Raw genomic sequence first — 22026 nt, forward strand, 5'->3', positions numbered from 1 at the left:
TAAGTAACAACAGTGACTCCCTCTGTGATAGGACTGGGCGTTGGTTAAAGAGAGGAATACAGTAGACACTGAACACTAAGGGGAAAACATGATTTTCTTGCATATGTTTAGCACCGGTCTAATAAAACTATTTTTAAAGCCGTTTTCTTAATTGAGGTTTTATTTGCTCGAGCATGAATTTTTTTTTTTGTATCAGATGATGAGGAGTAATTAGAAAATGCTGAGATATTGGTCTGGTTAGGTAACACAATCAGAAAAAGTCAAGGGTTTGCTGAAAGCTGCAATTGCTTCTCACATTTTGCATCCTTGCACAGGTGATCTAGTCAGTAAAGGGAAGAACAAATTAGAGGTACAGACAAACCTGCTGGACCTTCACGCGGCTCCAGAGCAGCTTCTTTTTGAGCAGAGCTGAGATCTGCGTCCTGGCATATCAGGGGTGGTTGGTTCGGTTTGACGTACTGCGCCTGTGGCCTCTGTCTAGATGCCCCTGCTGCTGCCTCCTCTTTAATCTGTGACGTCCGCAGTCTGACCTTAGTGACTCAGCTGTCGTCTCGCTCAGAGGAAATCTTGATCACGTTATAAAATCCTCCTCAGACTGAGTGAACGGACGAACCCTGATGCTTTACCCGAGTCTCTCCCTTTCAATTCAATTCAATTTTATTTATATAGCGCCAAATCACAACAAACTGTCGCCTCAAGGCGCTTTGTATTGTGGGTAAAGACCCTACAATAATACAGAGAAAACCCAACAGTCAAAACGACCCCCTATGAGCAAGCACTTGGCGACAGTGGAAAGGAAAAACTCCCTTTTAACAGGAAGAAACCTCCAGCAGAACCAGGCTCAGGGAGGGGCAGTCATCTGCCGCGACCGGTTGGGCTGAGGGGAGAGAAAGACATGCTGTGGAAGAGAGCCAGAGATTAATATCAATTAATGATTAAATGCAGAGTGGAGTATAAACAAAGTAAATAAGGTGAATGAGAAACAGTGCATTATGTGAACCCCCCAGCAGACTAGGCCTATAGCAGCATAACTAAGGGATGGTTCAGGGTCACCTGATCCAGCCCTAACTATAAGCTTTATCATAAAGGAAGGTTTTAAGCCTAATCTTAAAAATAGAGAGGGTGTCTGTCTCCCGAATCCAAGCTGGAAGCTGGTTCCACAGAAGAGGGGCCTGAAAGCTGAAGGCTCTGCCTCCCATTCTACTCTTAAGTATCCTAGGAACCACAAGTAAGCCAGCAGTCTGAGAGCGAAGTGCTCTGTTGGGGTGATATGGTACTATGAGGTCTTTGAGATAAGATGGTGCCTGATTATTCAAGACCTTGTATGTGAGGAGAAGAATTTTAAATTCTATTCTAGATTTAACAGGGAGCCAATTAAGAGAAGCCAATATGGGAGAAATCTGCTCTCTCTTTCTAGTCCCTGTCAGTACTCTAGCTGCAGCATTTTGGATCAGCTGAAGGCTTTTCAGGAAGCTTTTAGGACAGCCTGATAATAATGAATTACAATAATCCAGCCTAGAAGTAATAAATGCATGAATGAGCTTTTCAGCATCACTCTGAGAAAGGATGTTTCTAATTTTAGAAATATTGCGCAAATGCAAAAAAGCGGTCCTACATATTTGTTTAATATGTGCATTGAAGGACATATCCTGGTCAAAAATGACTCCAAGATTTCTCACAGTGTTACTGGAGGCCAAAGTAATGCCATCCAGAGTAAGTATCTGGTTAGACACCATGTTTCTAAGATTTGTGGGGCCGAGAACAAGAATTTCAGTTTTATCTGAATTTAGAAGCAGGAAATTAGAGGTCATCCAGGCCTTAATATCTTTAAGACATTCCTGCAGTTTAACTAATTGATGTGTGTCATCTGGCTTCATTGCTAGGTAAAGCTGAGTATCATCTGCATAACAATGAAAATTGATGCAGTGCTTTCTAATAATACTGCCTAAGGGAAGCATGTATAATGTAAATAAAATTGGTCCTAGCACAGAACCCTGTGGAACTCCATAATTAACCTTAGTGTGTGAAGAAGACTCCCCATTTACATGAACAAATTGGAGTCTATGAGATAAATATGATTCAAACCACTGCAGTGCAGTACCTTTAATACCTATAGCAAGCTCTAATCTCTGTAATAAAATGTTATGGTCAACAGTATCAAAAGCTGCACTGAGGTCCAACAGGACAAGAACAGAGATGAGTCCACTGTCAGAGGCTGTAAGAAGATCATTTGTAACCTTCACTAACGCTGTTTCTGTACTGTGATGAATTCTGAAACCTGACTGAAACTCTTCAAATAAACCGTTCCTCTGCAGATGATCAGTTAGCTGTTTTACAACTACTCTTTCAAGAATCTTTGAGAGAAAAGGAAGGTTGGAGATTGGCCTATAATTAGCTAAGACAGCTGGGTCAAGTGATGGCTTTTTAAGCAGAGGTTTAATTACAGCCACCTTGAAGGTCTGTGGTACATAGCCAACTAATAAAGACTGATTGATCATTTTTAAGATTGAAGCATCAATAATTGGAAAGACTTCTTTGAACAGTCTAGTAGGAATGGGATCTAATAAACATGTTGCTGGTTTGGAGGAAGTAACTATTGAAGTTAACTCTGAAAGATCAACTGGAGCAAAAGAGTCAAAGCAAATACCAGCAGTGCTGAAAGCAGCCGAACATGAAGAATAATCTTTGAGATGGTTATGAATAATTTTTTCTCGAATGTCTAAAATTTTATTTGTAAAGAAATCCATGAAGTCACTACTAGTTAACGTGAAAGGAATACTCGGCTCTACAGAGCTCTGACTCTTTGTCAGCCTGGCTACAGTGCTGAAAAGAAACCTGGGGTTGTTCTTATTTTCTTCAATTAATGATGAATAGTAAGATGTCCTAGCTTTACGGAGGGCTTTTTTATAGAGCAACAAACTCTTTTTCCAGGCTAAATGAGCATCTTCTAATTTAGTGAGACACCATTCCCTCTCCAGCTTTCGGGTTATCTGCTTTAAGCTGTGCGTTTGTGAATTATACCACGGAGTCAGGCACTTCTGATTTGAAGCTTTCCTTTTCAGAGGAGCCACAGTATCCAAAGTTATACGCAGTGAGGATGTAAAACTATTGACGAGATAATCAACCTCACTGGGAGCAGAGTTTAGGTAGCTGCTCTGTACTGTGTTGGCACATGGCACTGAAGAGCATAACAATGAAGGAATTAGATCCTTAAACTTAGTTACAGCACTTTCAGAAAGACTTCTACTGTAATAAAACTTATTCCCCACTGCTGTGTAATCCATTAAAGTAAATGTAAATGTTACTAAGAAATGATCACACAGCAGGGGGCTTTCAGGGAATACTGTTAAGTCTTCAGTTTCTATGCCATATGTTAGGACATATGGCATAGAAAGCTGTCCTCTCCATCTTCTCGATGAGAGAGGACAGCTGACGTGTCGCTGCACTTTCTAATCTTTGAGCTTTTTGGTTGGCGATTGGTGTCATTTCTACACTGTTAAATACCTTCAAGTGCATGGGTTAGGGTTGGGTAGGAAAGGAATCAGGTTGTAAAGCATGCGATTTTAAAACCTTGAGTTGGACTCCCAGTCGCCCCTGACATCTGTAAGGAATTTGTCATTCATGTCTGTACCAGGGTTATTATAGTTAACGAAAACGAACGAAATAACGAAAACTGAAATTGAAAAAACATTGTCGTTAACTGAAATAAATAAAAACTATAATTAAAAGGAAAAAACGATAACTAATAAAACTGAATTGTGAGTTTACAAAACTAACTAAAACTAACTGAAATTATCGATAAGCTGACTTTCATTTACTTGTTTTTTTTTTAAGCCTTGTGGATTGATATGAAATCATTTTTTCCGCTCTCCGAGTTTAAGCTGGGAGCGCCACAGGACACCTGTGTGAGTGTGTGCGCATGTGCGTGCGCTCACCGCGCTGGTCCGCAAAGTAATGGCTGCGGTCTGCAGAGAAAGCGGCAGAGTCCCGTATGGAGGTTCTTTGAGTACAAACACCTGCACACGACCACAAGGTAATTAACACTCACAATCCAGCTACACAAGCATAAATGTGGACATGAGGTCGGCAAGTTCCGTAGGTTGTGTACAGAGGCCGCAAAGACCCTGCAGGTTTAATTAGCAGCATCTAACAAGCTAGCTCCAAAACAGAAGCAGCTTCAGGTGGTGAGAACATCAGGATGCAGATGGATTTGAGCTTTGACTCCTTCAAAGAGTTTGTTTTTGTTTAACACCACATGTAGGTGTTCTTAATCTACTGCACTGATGCTGAACTTTATTGTGGAGTTTATTGTAGAATTTATTGAGTTTGGGAGTTCATGTTTTTCTTTGTTTCTCCCTGTTGATGATCATGTGTGTCCTTAATATTACACACATTTAGCATGTCTTGTGAACAGTTGGTTGTTGAATATATTTCTTTAAACTGTATCTTTTGTCAAGTTTTCATTACACAATAGTCACTTTTGCGCCTTGAATCTTGCACCTGATTAGGTATGAAAATACTAAAACTAATACTGAAACTAACTAAAACTAAGCACGAAACCAAAAATAAAAACTAATAAAAACGAGAAAATCCACTCTGAAAACTAATTAAAACTAACTGAATTAAAGAAAAAAAAGTAAAAACTAACTAAAACTAAACTATAATGTAAAATCCAAAACTATTATAACCCTGGTCTGTACATAATCCATAAATATGATTTATCTTTTTTTTTTTTTTTTTGGATAATTTATGCATTTTTAAGTTTCTTATATCCCAGATTTTAACATTTTTTTTTGAGCTGCAAAACCCTTAAGACACCAGTGTAAGCAAGGTTTGACATGGCTAAAAGGATGATGGGAATTTGGATAGCTATGCAGCAAAATGTCAAGTGTCAAGAGTGTCCCTGAATGCACCAAAATATCCTGACATCTCTCTCAAACTCAGTCATACCATTTATAATATTTATTTTGGCATTTAAAAAATCAGAAACTTGCAGAAAAAAAGGCAAAGTTTCTCATCGTTTGTCCAGCTAAATCCTAAACTTGTGTATAAAAATTTAATTTAACAATATTTAATAGTAGAATTATGAACATAGCCTCACTGTAAAGTGAGGTTCAGTGTTGTGCTCCTACCTCCTGTCTGCTACCTTTAATTTGATTCTGTTGGGGTCAACGAGAGGACAGGAAGTCCATCTAAAATGTACAATGAGCTCTGCAAAAAGATCCCCACCTGACAAGTTTGAATCAGTATTTGCATCTAGAATTTTTTTGTTAAAGGAGTTAACTGATTATTGAATTATTAAAATCACTTTTGCTCCATCCGAACGTTGCAGCAGAAGTCGAGACTCATCAGACTGTATTTGTTGAGCCTGTGTGAACTGTATCCTCATTTTCCTGTTCTTAGCTGACAGGGGTGCCCACTGGTGTGGTCTGCTGCTGCTGCAGCCCATTTGCTTCAGGGTTTGATGTGTTATGTAGTCAGAGATGCTCTTCTGCATACACATGCCACGTTCAAAGTTGATAAATCACCTTTATTCTCCATTCTGATGCTAAAGAGGCATTAGTACGTGTTTATTGTGATTGGATGTCTGCATGACTCTGAGTGTTTTTACAGTAACAACAAAGTGTAAACTGCAGAGTCACAGGGGAACTAACACGTAGTCATGCTGCAGCTGTAGTTAATATTCTGAACGTGCAGAGCGACTTCGGTTTTTGTTTTTTTTTCAGATGCCATTAAACAGCTTGTAAATGTTTGTTTCTGCCTTCAAGTTTATCCAGTTTGGTAGCTGGTTTGAAAACCTGCTGTCAGTCACTCAGAGGTCTCTTCTGTACTTTGAAGTTGATTTTACTCTCCTGTACCTGCCTTCTTACACAAACAGTTTCTATGTGAACTTACTGGTTTTTCGTATTATATTGATTAAAGTCTTATTTTAATCAATACGGCTTCCTTTGCATACTTTACTCTTTTCAGCCTAGAGAATGTAAGAATTTCGGTACATTAATGTGACTTTGTCTTCTTGGTTTGCAGACACTGTGTATTTTCACCTGCCGCCTCTCAGTGGAGACACAAAGTGTGTCTATGGAGTGTCCTGTTATCGCCAAATAGAAGCAAAGGTGAGTCTATGAAGGAAAATGTTCAAATTTTAATGACCAGACACCTGTGTGCAGCAGCTCCATGACAGAAAGAAACACCCATGTATCACTAATGTAGGTTGAATGCGAGGCACCATGTACTAAATAGTTTGTGCAACTATTTTGTTTGCCTTAAAATATATATTTTCCCAAATTTTTAATAGAGCGTGGTAGAATGTAGTGTGCAGCTACTGCTAAAGGTGCAGCCACCATGGTTGTGCTTCAAAACCGGCACTGTCTTTAATAGCCACCAGGGGGCAATAGCTGTGGCTGCAAAAAGGCTTGAGTTCCTATAGAAGTCTATAGGGAAATGAACCTCACCCCTGACTTCTGTAAATGGTTTCCTGAGGAGTTTATGGTCTCAGTCACTTGTTTTGGGTCATACTGAATGAAACATTAAGTCCATTTTAGTCATTCTAAGTGTCAGAAAGCAGCATTATCCAGGGTATGCTCATTGTGATTGACAGCTCCGGTGAAGGTCTGTATTTCCGCATCTTATAACATCAAACCTTCGAAGCCCTTTCATCTGAGGTTTTTGATAGCAGATGTCATGAGTTAGGGAGTGGAAATGAAGGGGCTCATTACGATTGCGCCATCTTTGATCCTCCAAACTTATCAGGAAAGTGTTTACAGATATCATAGAACGAGTGAGCATGAGGGTTATTTTCCCATTGACTTCTACTGACAACCAAAGGAGTCGTCTCTCGTTGGCCATTAAAAATAATGCAGGTTTCTGCATTTGCATCACTTTTTAGACCCAAAGCCGGATCCTTTGTTTGTATTGAGTCTGCGGCTGTTGTGACAGGGACCCAAACCTTTGCACTGTAGCTGCCATTTTATATTATTTATTTATTTATTCGTTTAAATCTCTCTTCAGGCCCTGAAGGTCCGGCAGGCTGACGTCACCAGGGAGACGGTTCAGAAGAGCGTCTGTGTCCTCAGTCGAGTGGTGAGTCAGTCACTGGATGACATAATTTAATAAGCTTTATTTTCAGTCTAATAATTCAATTAAGTCACTGGGCTGTAAAATGTTACTGTGACCTAATGTGAAGTGGAAGGAAATAATGCAGAGAGGATGTTTTTATTTCCTGGCATCATGCCGTCCTCTTTTAGGCTCTGCTCTTATGTGTGTGTGTCCACAGAGAACTAAATAACTGTGGTTCAACATTGTAATGGTCAAAGTTCATAAGGTTTTATTTTTTTACACTTAAATGTTTTGAATTTGTAAGAACCTTCAGTTTCTTAGGAGGAAGGACAAAGAACTCCTGCATATTGCAGTAAATTGTACTGGAAATACGAGGTTTTGCTCCGTGAAGGTCTAAAGTCCCGATCATTGTGCGGTACTTCTCTCTTCTCTTAATGTTGTTGATGAAATCGTGAACTCTCCACGTTTTAAGTCCATTTTTCTACACTTAAAAATATATTCAGGGTTTTTTCCTGCATATAGTAAAATTAGTAGTGCCCACCAAAGAGGTTTTAACTTTCCACTGAAGAAAAATCACCACGACTGTGATTTTTAATAAGATATTTGTAAGTGGTGTTTCATTTACTCAAGCTTCGATTACAATTTTTGTTTGTCAAAAGACCAAAAATACCAGGAAAATGCGCAGACTTCTGCTAAATCAGGTGACAGACTCTTTGCCTCAGGCACACAAGCATAGAAACCAATTGGCGACCCCATGGCACCACCAGCCTCTAAAAAAAAAAATTAGTATTTCCCAACCAGTTGCTTTTTGCTAACAGCTGCTAGGTGAACTTGGTTGCAAAGATGTATACAGTGCTGCACTGGAAACCTCGTTGTGATTGCTTTGCCTGTCGTTTCTTTGGAAGACACCAACTTGTCTGTCGAGCAGTAGTGAAACCCCCCTGTTTATCCAGCCCTGTCCCAGCTGTCACTGGGTGAGGAGCGGTGTTCACCCTGGGCAGGTTGAGACATCATTCACCTTCAAAGTAAAAGTTGCTCCTTGACGCTGCAACCAACACATTTCAAAAGGCACCACTTTTACTTTGAAGGCAAATATTCTCCATTTCTGGTTTGCATCTCACCTCTCTTCTTCTATGCAACCTGCAGTCTGCTGCAGCAACCTGCTGATGACCAAAGAAATCACAAGGAGGCTTTTGGTGCAGCACAGCATCAAAAGCATCAAGATAAAGCATGTTAGCACACATAACACTCATGCTAAATAAATATAAAGGAAAAATTAGCCTGCACTGCAGTCACACTGCAAATGAGTCACTCACATACGGTTTGTTTGGATTTCCTCGCAGCCTCTTTACGGTCTGCTCCAAGCCAAACTACAGCTCATCACGCACGCCTACTTCGAGGAGAAAGACTTCTCGCAGATCTCCATCCTGAAGGTGAGAAAACAGTAACACCCGTCTGCAGGTAGCAGCACTTTTACCTTCCTTTCAGCAGCGCCCCTCACTCATCATCTTGTTTCCTCTGCAGGAACTATACGACCACATGAACAGCTCCCTGAGGGGTTCAGCTTTGGATGGATCACAGGTTTTTCTAGGTATGTGCCAAACCTGCCAAATAAGGGGAGAGTTGAGCAACAAATTTTAGCTTTTAGTTGTCCTGTTCATAAATGCAGCTCCTTTACTTTTTGTGTATAGTCATAGATATAAAAATTCCCCTTGTGAGCACAAAAATGTTCTCCCGGGGCAAATTCCTCATTTGTGGTCACTCTGATTTTGTTTTTCTGCCGTCAGGGTTGTCACCGAGAGATCTAATCCTGCACTTCAGACACAAGGTGGGGAAAAACTGATGATTTTAAGCAATAAAATGCAACAAAAATATCAGTTCTTCTTTGGTTAATTCAAACTTTACCATTGCAGGCTCTCATCCTCTTTAAGCTCATTTTGCTGGAGAAGAAGGTGAGACTTGAAACTGAAACACGTTTCCCTTTTCCTAAATGTAATTTGGTGATTTTGAAGTCTGCTTCTATGTATCATCACTTCTGGCTCTAAGAAAAGGGAGGACCCCCGTGGTGTTTCTCCTCGTTATATTTGGGGTTTCCTTACACCGTTCCTGTTCCTGTTATATACTAAAAAACATTTTTAAACTCAGTCCTTGACATTTCTTCCCTTAAAGGTCCTGTTAAATCTTTTAAACTTGGTTCTGCATATCTTGGAAATCATTTTTGTTCTCCTCTTTTCTTTCTTATGTTTGCAGGTCCTGTTCTATGTGTCTCCTGTCAACAGACTAGTAGGAGCTCTGATGACAGTGTTATCACTGTTTCCAGGTCAGTAACTCCAGAAGGAAGGCAGATCTGATCTTTGAGCCGTATTGAATCAGGTCTTTGTAACAGCCCTGCACAGGAGCTGATTCTGCTTTAATTTTATTGATTCTTTGGTTCCTGTTTTACTTTTATGCTTATTCTAGTGATTAGTTTCTCTTTTGGCTTACTGTTATGGAGGTGTGGGTACGGTCTGCCTGTGCATATGGCATATTTATGTTATGCTAACCTGTGTGGAAAACCTTAGTGGCTGTAGTGTAATTGTAATAGTAGATTGATTAACGGTGGTTCCTATGACATTAATGCAGGTATGATTGAGCACGGCTTGGTGGACTCGTCTCACTACAGACCTAAGAGCAGCATGTCAGAGGACCCAAGTCTGGTGGAGAGCGTCTCGGGTGTCGAGGAATTCGTCTCCGTATCCGTCACCGATATTGACAACACCAATCTGGACCTCGGGGTGGAGACAGCCCAGCTTGCCACAGAGTCCTCTGGGAATAGCTCTGAGGGGGACAATCACCACCTCAAGCCACCCTCGCGCATCTCTCCCGAGTCCTCTGAGAGTGAGTGGGAAACTCTGGATCCCAGCGTGCTGGAAGAAGGTGGGCCACAGGAGGCACCGTCTGAGACGGGGTCCGAGTTCCTGGATACCTTCAACTCCAAACCCGGGACGCCGATCACGGTGCAGCCGCAGGCAGTCACTGGTCAGGGCGGAGTTATCCAGGGCCTGGTGTCGGGTCTGGAGGAGGATCAGTACGGCCTGCCACTCGCCATCTTCACTAAGGTAAGAACAGCTAGCAGTAATTAATACTGCCTGATTCTGCTTTGAATCTCTTTGATCCAGTTTCCACCAAGTTTTAGAGGTCCATCAAACCTACAGCCCGGCCATGAGCTGATGAATCAAAAGTCCCTTTTTGATTTGTAATGTCTTCCTGACGCCACTTCACTCTATAATTTATGGATATTGGTTAATAAATAAGTATTAAAATCTCAGCTCAGCCAGCCTCTGAAGCCAGACAGCCGTATGGAGATAGGCAGCTGTCCAGCTGCCATAAACACAGTGACCTTTGCCTCTTCCTGTTTCCAGGGTTACCTCTGCCTGCCCTACATGGCTCTGCAGCAGCATCACCTCCTGTCAGATGTGACGGTGCGAGGCTTTGTTGCCGGCGCAACCAACATCCTCTTCCGCCAGCAGAGGCACCTCAGTGACGCCATTGTTGAAGTAAGGCCTGCATGTGTAAACAGTTTATTTAAGTTTTTTAAATTAAATATTTTTCAAATAATTTTTAATACTGAATGCCTCTGGCGCTGCAGGTGGAAGAACCTCGTATCCAGATCCAAGACCCCGAGCTCAGAAAGATGCTGAGCCTGACCACGGCAGACCTGCGCTTCGCCGACTACTTGGTCAAACACGTGACGGAGAACCGGGACGATGTCTTCCTGGACGGGACGGGCTGGGAGGGCGGGGACGAGTGGATCAGAGCCCAGTTCACCCTCTACCTCCACTCCTTATTGTCCTCTGCATTACAGCAAGGTAAGACCATCAAAACCCATATTTATTATTTTAACAATAAATGTGTAAAATAAACACCTAGAAAGACTCCTATAAGAAATCGTTTCCTGTGTATCTTCCTTTCAGATAACGAGCGGCTGCTGGCAGATTACGGGGCATCTTTCATCGCAGCGTGGAAGATCACCCACAACTACCGGGTGTGGTACAGCAACAAGCACCCCGCCATGACCGCTGTCACCCCGGGGTAGGTGGACACGCGGGAGTCTGACCTCTGTGACATGGGGCTGATGATGTCCATACTTAAAACTTGACAGTAAAAAAAATACAAAAAAACCCCTCAGCATCCAGTTGCATTGCACTAACTGCAGCAGAAGGTGCAATGAAACTTCCCTTTACATATGAAAACATCCAGAAACATGCAGAACACGCCTGATCATTTTAATGGTTGTAAATGTGTGGAAATATGTGTAGTGAAGACTGTAAAAGTTAAAAGTTGTGTACACACTTTTAAAAGGACCATAATTTGTATTGTAGGCTCTTTTAAATTTTTATTATTTGTTTGTTAAAGTAATTCTTCATGTTGCCGTCTTTGCTGTAATCTTCTAATTTTACTGCTTGTCTTCTCTGTTGCAGCCACCCGTTCCAGGGTCAGTACAGTGTTGCCGACATGAAACTACGACTCTCACAGTGAGTTTTATTTTATCTTCTGTATCTTCTTTGCAGACAGCAATGTGTACAACATTAATAACACATAAGATGCAGGGTGAAGCGTCACCCCTTCGCCTGTTTTCTGCAGTTCAAAGCATGTGTGTTGCTGCCCTCTATTGGTGTTTAGAAGAAGTGAATGCTTTAGGTGCAGCAGTAGTTCCTATTTTAAAAGTCCTGCTTAAAGACTTACTGCAAAACTTTCACTTTTTTATTAAACCACAAACAAGAGTGTAGAAAGTGGGAGGGCTGAATATTAACAAATGCAGTGGTGATCTCTTAAAAACTCATCTTTTTAAACCTGTTTTAATGTACATTTTAGTTTTTATGTACTAAAATTTTTATTCGTCACTTTGTGATATTTGTCTTGAAAGGTGTTATATAAATAAAATTTTACTTTTACTTCAGAACAATATAAAAACATATAAAGCACTTTGTATAATGGTAATAAAAGGTCCTTTACAAAGAATAACTGTATTTAAAAACCATTAAAAAGCTTGTGTCAATATCCCTAAACATTATAAATAAAAATAAGCAATTAGAAGAGTCAAAACTTTTATAAACACTACAAATGGCACAAAGAGTCACATAGAACAGCTACAGTGGGAACCTATAAATAAATAGTGTTTTTTTTGTTTTGTTTTGTTTTTTTATATAGGAAAGTGCTCTGAAGGATTTGTTGCTGGAAATATTTGATCTATTTTATCCTTATTTTTTGTGAAAGAATTAAAAACAATGAAAGGATACATTTCAAAAAAGTAATTAAAAAATTAATTTAAAAATAAAATACAAAGCATGACAGGACAAAGAACTTGCTGCAGAGGAAGTAAATAATAGTTAAACAGTAAAATAGTTAAATTTTTTACAAAAAGAACTTTTACTTTGAAGGAGCTGTCTGGGCCTGGATGTTTTGATTTTTGTCATAAATATGAGACATTTTTTGTCATTTTCTGTCATATTTATAATGTAAAAATGTTAATATGAATGAAGTTCATATTAAAAAAAGTTCCAAAAGCCAATGTTACAAATAATGAGGTCAGCATGCGTACACGTGAACCCCGTGAGACAAAGGTTCAGGGGTCAGATTCCTCTTAACACCAAGTTTCAGACTTTTTTTTAGTCTTGGCGGTTCTGTATGATGACACAGTGACGGGATATGAGTTTGTTCACACTGATAATGATCTGAGGGGCTGCACCAATAAAGATTATTTTGAACTGTGAATCATGCAAAGCTACTCTAAAATAGTCCAAGGATAAAAATAAGGAGCTGAAAATAAGACGACTGTTTACCGAAAATGCCAAATGAAGTAAAAAAACCCATCAAAATATGAGATTAAGACTCTCCGCTCTGAAGAATGTGTTTTTAAAATTTGATGGCGAACCGGCGTCTCCTTTTAGACCTGCTGATGATTAAATTTCCAAAGGCTGTCAGGCTCAGTGCACCCAAACACCCAGCTGTGAATACTTTATGAGTACAGTATATGACAGGGAGCAGCAGGCAGCGCGTTGCTTGGCTGGATGTAGCAGCTCGGCGCTCAGTCGTCTCGGGTCAGGGGTTGCGGTGGCAGCGAGGGTCTCATATCAGCCGGAGTCATTAATTATGAGCGAGTTTCATTCTCAAAAACAGAGACGGAGACTTCTCCGGCCTCGGCTCCAGTTTCATTCCAGGAAGTGTGGATGAAAGGCGACTCCGTCCACAGCTGGAGTGCTGCGTCTAGCGTTACGCTTCAGATAAATGCCTTCCCACCGCAAATGCACGCACACACACACACACACACACACACACGCAACACACACACTCAGCATGAAGAGTGTGTCTCTGTCCCAAACTTAGCTTTATGGTAAGATCTGCTTGGCTGTCATACCTGAAGCTCTCACTTTACCCTCTGGTGTTTGGTGACATGGCCCCTGAGAAATTTGTCGTAATGCCTCAGTAAACAAACACACAGAAACACAAACAGCACAGGATTAGATTAGTGTAACTGCATGATGTCCAATCAGGAAGCTTCTAATAGACTAAAAGATGCCCCTTTCCATCTACCACATAAGATTTACTTTGTCTTAAGTTATGAAAGTCTTGAATTAAAAAAAAATAAAGAAACTAACCTGAAATCAAATTCAGTGAACTGATAAAGAACTTAATCATCTTTGATAATCAGAGGATTGAATGTGACCTTACGCTGCATACAAAGTGTGGTAAAAAGTTCCGGTAATCAAGCCGTTAAAAAGGACCTGATTTAAATTTGGCTGATATCCTGTTTAGGATCATGTTTCCGTTCACCTCTGGACGGCTTCCAGTACGGCTGCTATTTTTAGATTGCTCAGAGAACAGCTCGGTTTACTATGAACAGTTTACTGAATCAAACACACAGAAGAGTTTCAGCATGAAGAATAAATGAAAGCACTAAACTGGTAGTTCTACACATGCAGTACCGAATACAAGGAAAGATGCATGCATTCACAGCAAAAGGTAAAGCAGTCCCAAAAAAGCGATTTCTTTCTTTGTGTTCATCAACACAGACACATTTGTTCATGTGACAGCATGAACTGGAAACTGTGTTTCAATAGGAGGTGTGTTTCATGTCTGCAAGTCACGGTGTCCAGGCTCTTCAGCATCACCATGGCAACCAAAAAAACAGAGCTCTAAAATAAGAAGCGTCCATTATACTTAAACCAAAACCTTTTTCTAAGCCTAACCGAGACGTCTCTGCCGCCTAAGTCTAACCGAGTCGTTTCTATTGCCTAAGCCTAACCGAGACGTCTCTGCCGCCTAAGCCTAACCGAGTCGTTTCTGCCGCCTAAGCCTAACCGAGCCGTTTCTATTGCCTAAGCCTAACCGAGCCGTTTCTATTGCCTAAGCCTAACCGAGCCGTTTCTGCCGCCTAAGCCTAACCGAGCCGTTTCTATTGCCTAAGCCTAACCGAGCCGTTTCTAACCGAGATGTTTCTGCCGCCTAAGCCTAACCGAGCCGTTTCTGCCGCCTAAGCCTAACCGAGCCATTTCTATTGCCTAAGCCTAACCGAGCCGTTTCTGCCGCCTAAGCCTAACCGAGCCGTCTCTGCCGCCTAAGCCTAACCGAGCCATTTCTATTGCCTAAGCCTAACCGAGCCGTTTCTATTGCCTAAGCCTAACCGAGATGTTTCTGCCGCCTAAGCCTAACCGAGCCGTTTCTATTGCCTAAGCCTAACCGAGATGTTTCTGCTGCCTAAGCCTAACCGAGCCGTTTCTATTGCCTAAGCCTAACCGAGCCGTTTATATTGCCTAAGCCTAACCGAGCTGTTTCTGCCGCCTAAGCCTAACCGAGCCGTTTCTATTGCCTAAGCCTAACCGAGCCGTTTCTATTGCCTAAGCCTAACCGAGATGTTTCTGCCGCCTAAGCCTAACCGAGCCGTTTCTATTGCCTAAGCCTAACCGAGATGTTTCTGCTGCCTAAGCCTAACCGAGCCGTTTCTATTGCCTAAGCCCAACTGAGACATTTCTGCCGCCTAAGCCTAACCGAGATGTTTTTGCCGCCTAAGCCTAACTGAGCTGTTTCTGTCGCCTAAGCCTAATCAAAGTTGGGATTTTTTTCCCCATAAACCCCAATCTTTTTTTTCTTCTTTTCATCGAAAACTAAACACTCTTGATTTTAATGCCTGACCCTGACGAAGTAATGCATTTTTACCTGGTAACGTCAAACGAGGTGTAAAATTTTGATGTGTATGACTCAAACTTGGGTCATTGGTGTGAATGATGAAAATGATTCGCTTTTCCACCAACCCCTCCAACTTCCTCTTTCTGTCTTTTAAAAGTAGAAAATAAAATTTTTTTTGTACATATATATTAGTACACTTAGACTGTACAGCTGGAAAAACTGTGCCCAGAGATGCAAAAATAAGAAGTGGAAATTCGTGTGCAGGAAGAAGAGAAACAGGAAAATGTATGTTGAGAATCAGGAATCAGTAGATTAGATAGCCCGCCTTTATTTGTTACTATTTCCCAACCTGCCGTGAGACTGCGTAGTAAGGTGCAGAGAGCTATGAGTCACACCAGCCAATAAAATTGCATATATAATGTATCATGCCAAGAAAGCTTATGGGGTTTTCTTTCGTAGCATGATTCACTGGCGACCGTTTATTTATTTATTTGGTGTCCATCAGTCTCGGGACATTCTCTTGACCCCAGAGAGCTGCCTTGTTGCTTCTCATCAGCCGAGGAACCAGCAGAAAACTCTCCCTCTGTTTTCCTACATCAGTAAACACAGAACTGTTTTCCTGCAACTTGAGACATCACGACTTGGGGGGGGGAAACAGGGGTTAGTGGGACAGATGGTGACAAGTCTGATGCATGCCACTGGTTGGGAAGTTTAAAAAAAAAAAAAAAAAAACTTCACTCAGCTCGTCACTGGATTTTAAAAAGAGACTCGGTGCTGCGCGTGACTTCCTTGTGAATGTGCTGTGTTGCATGTGTATTATTGAAGCACCGGGGGGGGGGGGGGGGGCAGCAACTCTTTTCATGTCCCCTCATCATTGGCATTGGACAAAAAGCAGCTGGTGGCAGAGATGCTCTCAGGAAACAGTCATGTGATGAACTGCACGGCTGCAGACACACACACACACACACAGTTTCTTTATTGTTGGCGTACCACACTCTGCTACATAAGGAGCTGTTTATTTGGGTCACCCAGTCCGATGGAGAGTAGACACAGAGGCTCTGGGCTTTCTGGAAACCAGTGTGAAACTGGGTGGCAGGTCTACATGTGAGCCACAAAGTTTCCATTATTCCACAAAATTTCCCCTGAATGCACTCAGATTTTTCCAGTGCTGCAGTACGTCTCACTCCGAATACAGAGCAAAACATTTAAGCCACGGTTCTGTATTTCATACTAACCCTTCTCTAATTTAGACATATTTGATCAAATGGGAGCTTTAACATCTAAAGCAGATTTATTTAATCATGTATAATAAATGGAATAATAAATACATGCTGGAAACATTAAAAAAAAAAAACTACATAAAACACTCAGTATCAAGATCATTCCTTAACCCTCAAGTGACCAATTTTAGTGATGTAATTTATGACATAATATGTTTAAAAAGAAGTTGAAATCAGAAAGTCAACATTCACAAGAAAAAAAATGTGACAAATTTGCAAGGAAAAAAGTAATGAAAGATAAAGAATATTAATTAATTAATTATGGTTTTCATCATTTTTTAATGGATTTTATGACTCATCATCGTGTTTACTGTTTTTACCTCCCTCATGGCCTCTACAGTAGGAAATATTGCTGCTGTAGGTCACTGTAAAACACCACAATGCAATAATTGGAGTGAAATTACAATAAAATCAAAAGCAAAATCCTAAAAACACAAACACATTATTCTTGCCACACCAATGGGCCAATTTCTATAAGTACATTTCTATAAGTACATAATGTGAAAAGTTGTGAAATTCATGTAAAGAAACATTTTTACTATTTAAAAATATCACAACAGCATACAGGCTTCTTTAAAAATGGGGTGGAAGTATGAAACGGGCAGCTTTCACAGTAATTTCTACTTTATTTATTTAACTTAAGTGACCCGACTGCACTGCTGGGACTGTCCATCCGCAGGTCTCCTACTTTGAAACACTAGCCAAAAAGAAGCTCAGTGAGGAGATTCCTGCCAAACGAGCAGCCATAAAGCTGGATTATTGATCCTAGCAACATGCGCTTAGCAACCGCAGCTCGTTTGGTGGATCCGCTTGTGGGCGACGGCGCTGCAGGACGACCGTCTGACTCCAAGATGCCTTGGAGTTGACGCTCTGCTGGGCTCGCTCTGCAGAGCGTGGTGTCATGTTGATGCTGCTCCGGCTCCGTGTGGTTTGAAGGAATGACGGCACTACGCACACGCCTCAGCTTCGGTTTGGTTTTAGGTTTCATTATGTGGACATCCTGCAGGTCTCTGAATCTTGGCAGCAGTCTTTCTTAGTGGAAATTGTTTACTTCAGGATGCTTGAATCAGTTTTTTTCCTATGATGCAGACATATTTTAAACATAATTCATAGTTAGTGCATTGTTTTTTTTTTTTCCCTGCCTTTTGATTTACAGTGGATGCATATTACAAACAACAAACATAACCCAAAAAAACAAAAATGAAGGTGCTAGGAGAGGGTATGCCGATGAAAACTTATTATTTATATTTACAATAAAAAAAAACAAAAACACATATTTTCAAGAAAAATATGAGGGGGAAAAAGTCACAGATATGCGAGTAAAAAGGGAAATTTCCAAGGACAAAAGCTGCAAATTTGCAAGGAAAAAGTTGTAGATTTACAGGGAAAAAGCTGCAATTTTATAAGTTTACAAGGAAAAAAAATGACAAATTTGCAGGGAAAAGAACTCGTACATTTATAGAAAAAAAGCCTTCTTTAATGAGTCTCTGAAGACTCTGTATTGTGAAACATGGAGTGTTTTAGGTTAACCATGATGACAACAGAATTAAAGCCTTTTAAATTTGATTTAAAAAGAAACAGCTTTAAGATTAATTTGATTTATTTTAATTTGTTTTGTATATTTTCTTTTTAACTGTTCCATTGTTCTCCTAAAATATTTTTATTATTTCTAAGAGAAAACAGCTCCATAATAAGACATAACGAGACTTCATGCTGGGATACCGGTTGTGTAATTTAAATTGTTCCAAGTAGCTGAGCCGGCATGTTTGAATTCTGGGTCACAAAGAGCAGGAATGTATGTTGAAATCCAGGAATGTAAGTGCATCCCAAACCTCAGGGTTGCGGGCCTCTGGTTTAATTTTCATATGTAGTAACCTTGACAGTGAGATGGTTTATTTTCAGATAAAATAACACCTCATTAGAGTCTTGAGTGACAGGTGTCTGCTCTGTGCAGCTGCTGACATATATCCCCTTCGTCTTTTTTAACAACACTGCTGTTTGGCCTGGATGATGCAGGAGTGAGATTCCTGCTGAATGTCAGGTCAGCAGGGATCCACGTGAAAGGTTGTGTGCTGGATTTACGCCAGGGTGCCGTTCGGATAAAGCCAAGCGGGGCCGTATTTAACCCTCCATTTGTTGTGAAACGTAGTCTTCTTGTTTCCGCTGTGGGGTCAGACCGATCATCACGTTCACCACCTGCGACTGAAGTCTCTCTGCTCTTACATAATCCCCTCTAACAGGTTAGCGCAAAATTTAGCCTCCTTCTTCGTCCTTTCCTTTCCTGGAAAGGAGGAAGAATTCCTTCAGTGTCAGACTGAAGACAGGGAGGTGAAAATAGAGGAAGTTTGTTTTGGGGGGTTGTGAACCAGTTGTTTTCTCTTTGCAGCTCGGTGCAGAACAGCGAGCGAGGGAAGAAGATCGGAAATGCCATGATGACAACCAGTCGCAGTGTAGTCCAGACCGGGAAGGCAGTAGGTAAGACGGCTCCTGAGTTAAACCCAAATCAGAGACAGGTAGCAAGGTTTCTGCTTGGAGTAGCATCTGCACACCAACAATCAAGATGTGCAGACTTTCAGTTTTAATTCAAGTAATGCAAAAGAATTGTTTAGGAATTATAACCGTTTTGGTAACACTTTATAATACGGGTCATGACTAAGGCCGTAAGTGGAAGCATTTTGCAGGGGTGTACTCTGTAATATTATGGAGAACTTAAATTTACTTACAGGGTACATCCCTGTAAAATACGTGTACTTAAGGCCTTAGTCACGGGCTGTATTATAAAGTCTTACTGACTTTTTATATATCCCCCCTTTTCAGAGTCTCAGAACACTTTTGAGGAGGTAGGCGTATCACTATCGAAGTCAAATGTAAATGCAGAGGGTTTACAACAAGGTACAAACCACCACTCAAAAACAGGGAGGCCAGATTAGACTGTCAGGACGCGAAGTTATGGGTGCCAGTGGAACTGGATCACTAGTGGCACTTTATATTGATCAAAGTGCAAATGTGCACATAAAGTAATAGTCTACTATAAGTATTAGTCCTGGTGTCACTATGTAGGAAAACAAAAGTGAAGTAAAATCTCTGTTTTCCACCCTCAGGTCAATCAGTGGGAGGAGCACTGACCAGCGCCAAGACCGCCATGTCCTCCTGGTTCTCCACGCTGTCCCAGCCTGTACCGGGATCCACCCCGGCCTGTCCCGAGCCTGCCACTGAGGTCAAACCATGACAACCTGTGCCCCCCTGAAAATCCTCTGACTCTGTTTCAGTCTCAACCTCTTATTGTGGAGCCTGAGGGTTGGCGAGTTGAGAGCTAGCTTCATGACAGAAAAAAAAAATCAGATGAGAGCCACCTTAAACATAAAACCATCAGTTGGTGTTTCTGGAATTTTTCCAGCATCATTTTAATGGGATGCACCTCCAGACAGGAAGGCAAGCACTGCCTTTATATTACCTGTACAGTCCATATCCACTGTGAGGCAGAGACTGCCACTGCTTTTGTTCAAAGCCAGAAAGTTCAGCAGGTTGCATTATTATGATCGCCTCTTTCCCACTGCTGCCGTTTGTATTGGTGGATGCTTTCCTGTGAGACACTAGAGATGCTGTTTTGGGGTTTGCGGTGTTCACTCTATGCTGCATATTTATACAGTTTGTCTACAAAGGTGACTATTTTGCTGATAAATAACATTAAGTTAAATATATAAACATATATAAACTGAGTCACAGGATCAGATAGAAAAGCATGAGCTGTGGCGCCTTGAAAGTTTTAATGGTTCAAATTTTAAATGCAGTCAGGCTCAAGTTTGTCAGTCCTCTGTTGTAACATTGTGGTTGTTGTGTTAATAGTGTGAACCCCTCTGGAGTGTAAATATGTACTGAGTGATTAAAGTAGAAACAACTAATAATTATTTGCAATTTAGAGATAAATGTAGTTGAAATAAATAGTATAGTGGGAGTTGTGCCTTGAGGAAATGTGGCTGACTGAAACATTAACAGATGTACAGTGCTTCATAAATTTATTGGACCACCTGTCATAAAAACAAGAAAACACAAATATTTTAGAAATCTGCCAAACTTTTTAAAAGTAAAAATGAGATTGTTATTAGGTAAATAAACAAAATTCACGTTTTTATACATGAATTTAAGCTGGCACATTGGATTTCTCCAGAAGTCAGAAAGTATTAAATAAAGTAATCAAGCGAATCAAGATTCAACCACTAAAACGTAATTTTTCTATTCAGGAATATAAGTAAATAACTGTCATTTTTCATCCTAATAAAAAAATTATTTACTATTTATTTTTATACTATTAATTATTTGTCTTTAGCTTTTTTGTAAAACAGCAAATTTGAAAATTCATGGATAACAATTATTTTTAACATACCCATTACAGAATTATAAAAAAATATTAGGGTAATTACCAGTATTACTAGTTTAAGGCAGCTGTGGCATAACCCTTAGATTTGGTGGTGGTCTAATAAACTTGTAAAATACTGTACATTTTCTATTTTATTTTTTTGCAAATGTTAGCTTGAAAAATAAACATTCAGCCATTTACATCTACTAAACAATAACAGCATTTTTTTTCAGTAGGTTTTTTAGAAAACACATGGTAAATGGACTAGTTCTTATATAGCGCTTTTCTACTCAGATATGAGCACTCAAAGCGCTTACACAACACATTCACATTCACCCCATGCACACGCATTCATACAAGCACTTCCATGATTAATTAATTAAGCTAAGTGCTAACATTCACTCACATTCATACTCCGACGGAACGGTCGGAGAGCGACTTGGGGTTAAGTATCTTGCCCAAGGATACATTGGCACGCAGCCTGCTGTAGCCAGGAATTGAACCACTGACCTTCCAATCAGTAGGTGACCTGCTCTACCTACTGAGCTACAGCCACCCCTGTAATGGATTCAATGTTAAGAGTGTACATTTCAAAGTAGCATTGGCTAGCTTACACTATCAAATTAGCCACCTGGCTAAAATGCTAAATGCGTTGGCTAAAGTTACAGTAGTTGGTAAGTACACTGTGAATAAAACATGAATAGGTGTAGACTTGAACATTTTTTGTTTTGTAGCTAGCTTAAAAGACTCAGTTAATTTAACTGCATGCACAGTGAGTGATTTAAGTAGCACCAAGTAACACTTTGCTTCATTAAATATAAATGACCTATTGAATGTAATAAATCAATACAAAAATTGTTGGTTAAATAATTATTCTTTGTTGAGATTCTGGAACTTTTGTTGCTTAAAGAAAAAAGGAAGCAAAACATTTTTTTGTTTGTTTTTTTTGTTTTTACAGAAGCGCATTTTAGCAAGTTAGAGCTCGCAAAATTGCAAAATTAGCAAGCTAATAGTACTTTACAGTTGCAGGAGTCACTTAAATATAAATAAATGAAACATTAATATATAGATTTTTACAGAGTTTTTGTGAAAAAAAAAAAAAAAGGAATTAATGGGAAAATTTCACTTCCTTGAACAGATCTTCCAAGTCTGTTTGCAACATGGAAG

General features: G+C 40.3%; 1 protein-coding gene across 1 annotated transcript in view; it reads left to right on the forward strand.

The window, feature by feature from the left end:
* Nucleotides 1-21179, forward strand: part of avl9 (AVL9 homolog (S. cerevisiase)) — a 28686-nt gene extending 7507 nt beyond the window's left edge. Inside the window, exons 3-16 of the mRNA XM_030756637.1 lie at nt 6028-6113; nt 7009-7080; nt 8400-8489; nt 8581-8647; nt 8844-8884; nt 8970-9008; nt 9307-9376; nt 9679-10154; nt 10458-10592; nt 10685-10904; nt 11010-11127; nt 11517-11570; nt 18889-18977; nt 19604-21179. Coding sequence (XP_030612497.1) covers nt 6028-6113; nt 7009-7080; nt 8400-8489; nt 8581-8647; nt 8844-8884; nt 8970-9008; nt 9307-9376; nt 9679-10154; nt 10458-10592; nt 10685-10904; nt 11010-11127; nt 11517-11570; nt 18889-18977; nt 19604-19731 — 1685 coding nt within the window. The 3' untranslated portion in view covers nt 19732-21179. The remainder of the gene's footprint in view (nt 1-6027; nt 6114-7008; nt 7081-8399; nt 8490-8580; nt 8648-8843; nt 8885-8969; nt 9009-9306; nt 9377-9678; nt 10155-10457; nt 10593-10684; nt 10905-11009; nt 11128-11516; nt 11571-18888; nt 18978-19603) is intronic.
* The last annotated feature ends 847 nt before the right edge of the window (nt 21180-22026 follow it).

Source organism: Archocentrus centrarchus, chromosome 20, assembly GCF_007364275.1.
Source record: "Archocentrus centrarchus isolate MPI-CPG fArcCen1 chromosome 20, fArcCen1, whole genome shotgun sequence".
In the NCBI taxonomy this organism is placed as follows: Eukaryota; Metazoa; Chordata; class Actinopteri; order Cichliformes; family Cichlidae; genus Archocentrus; species Archocentrus centrarchus.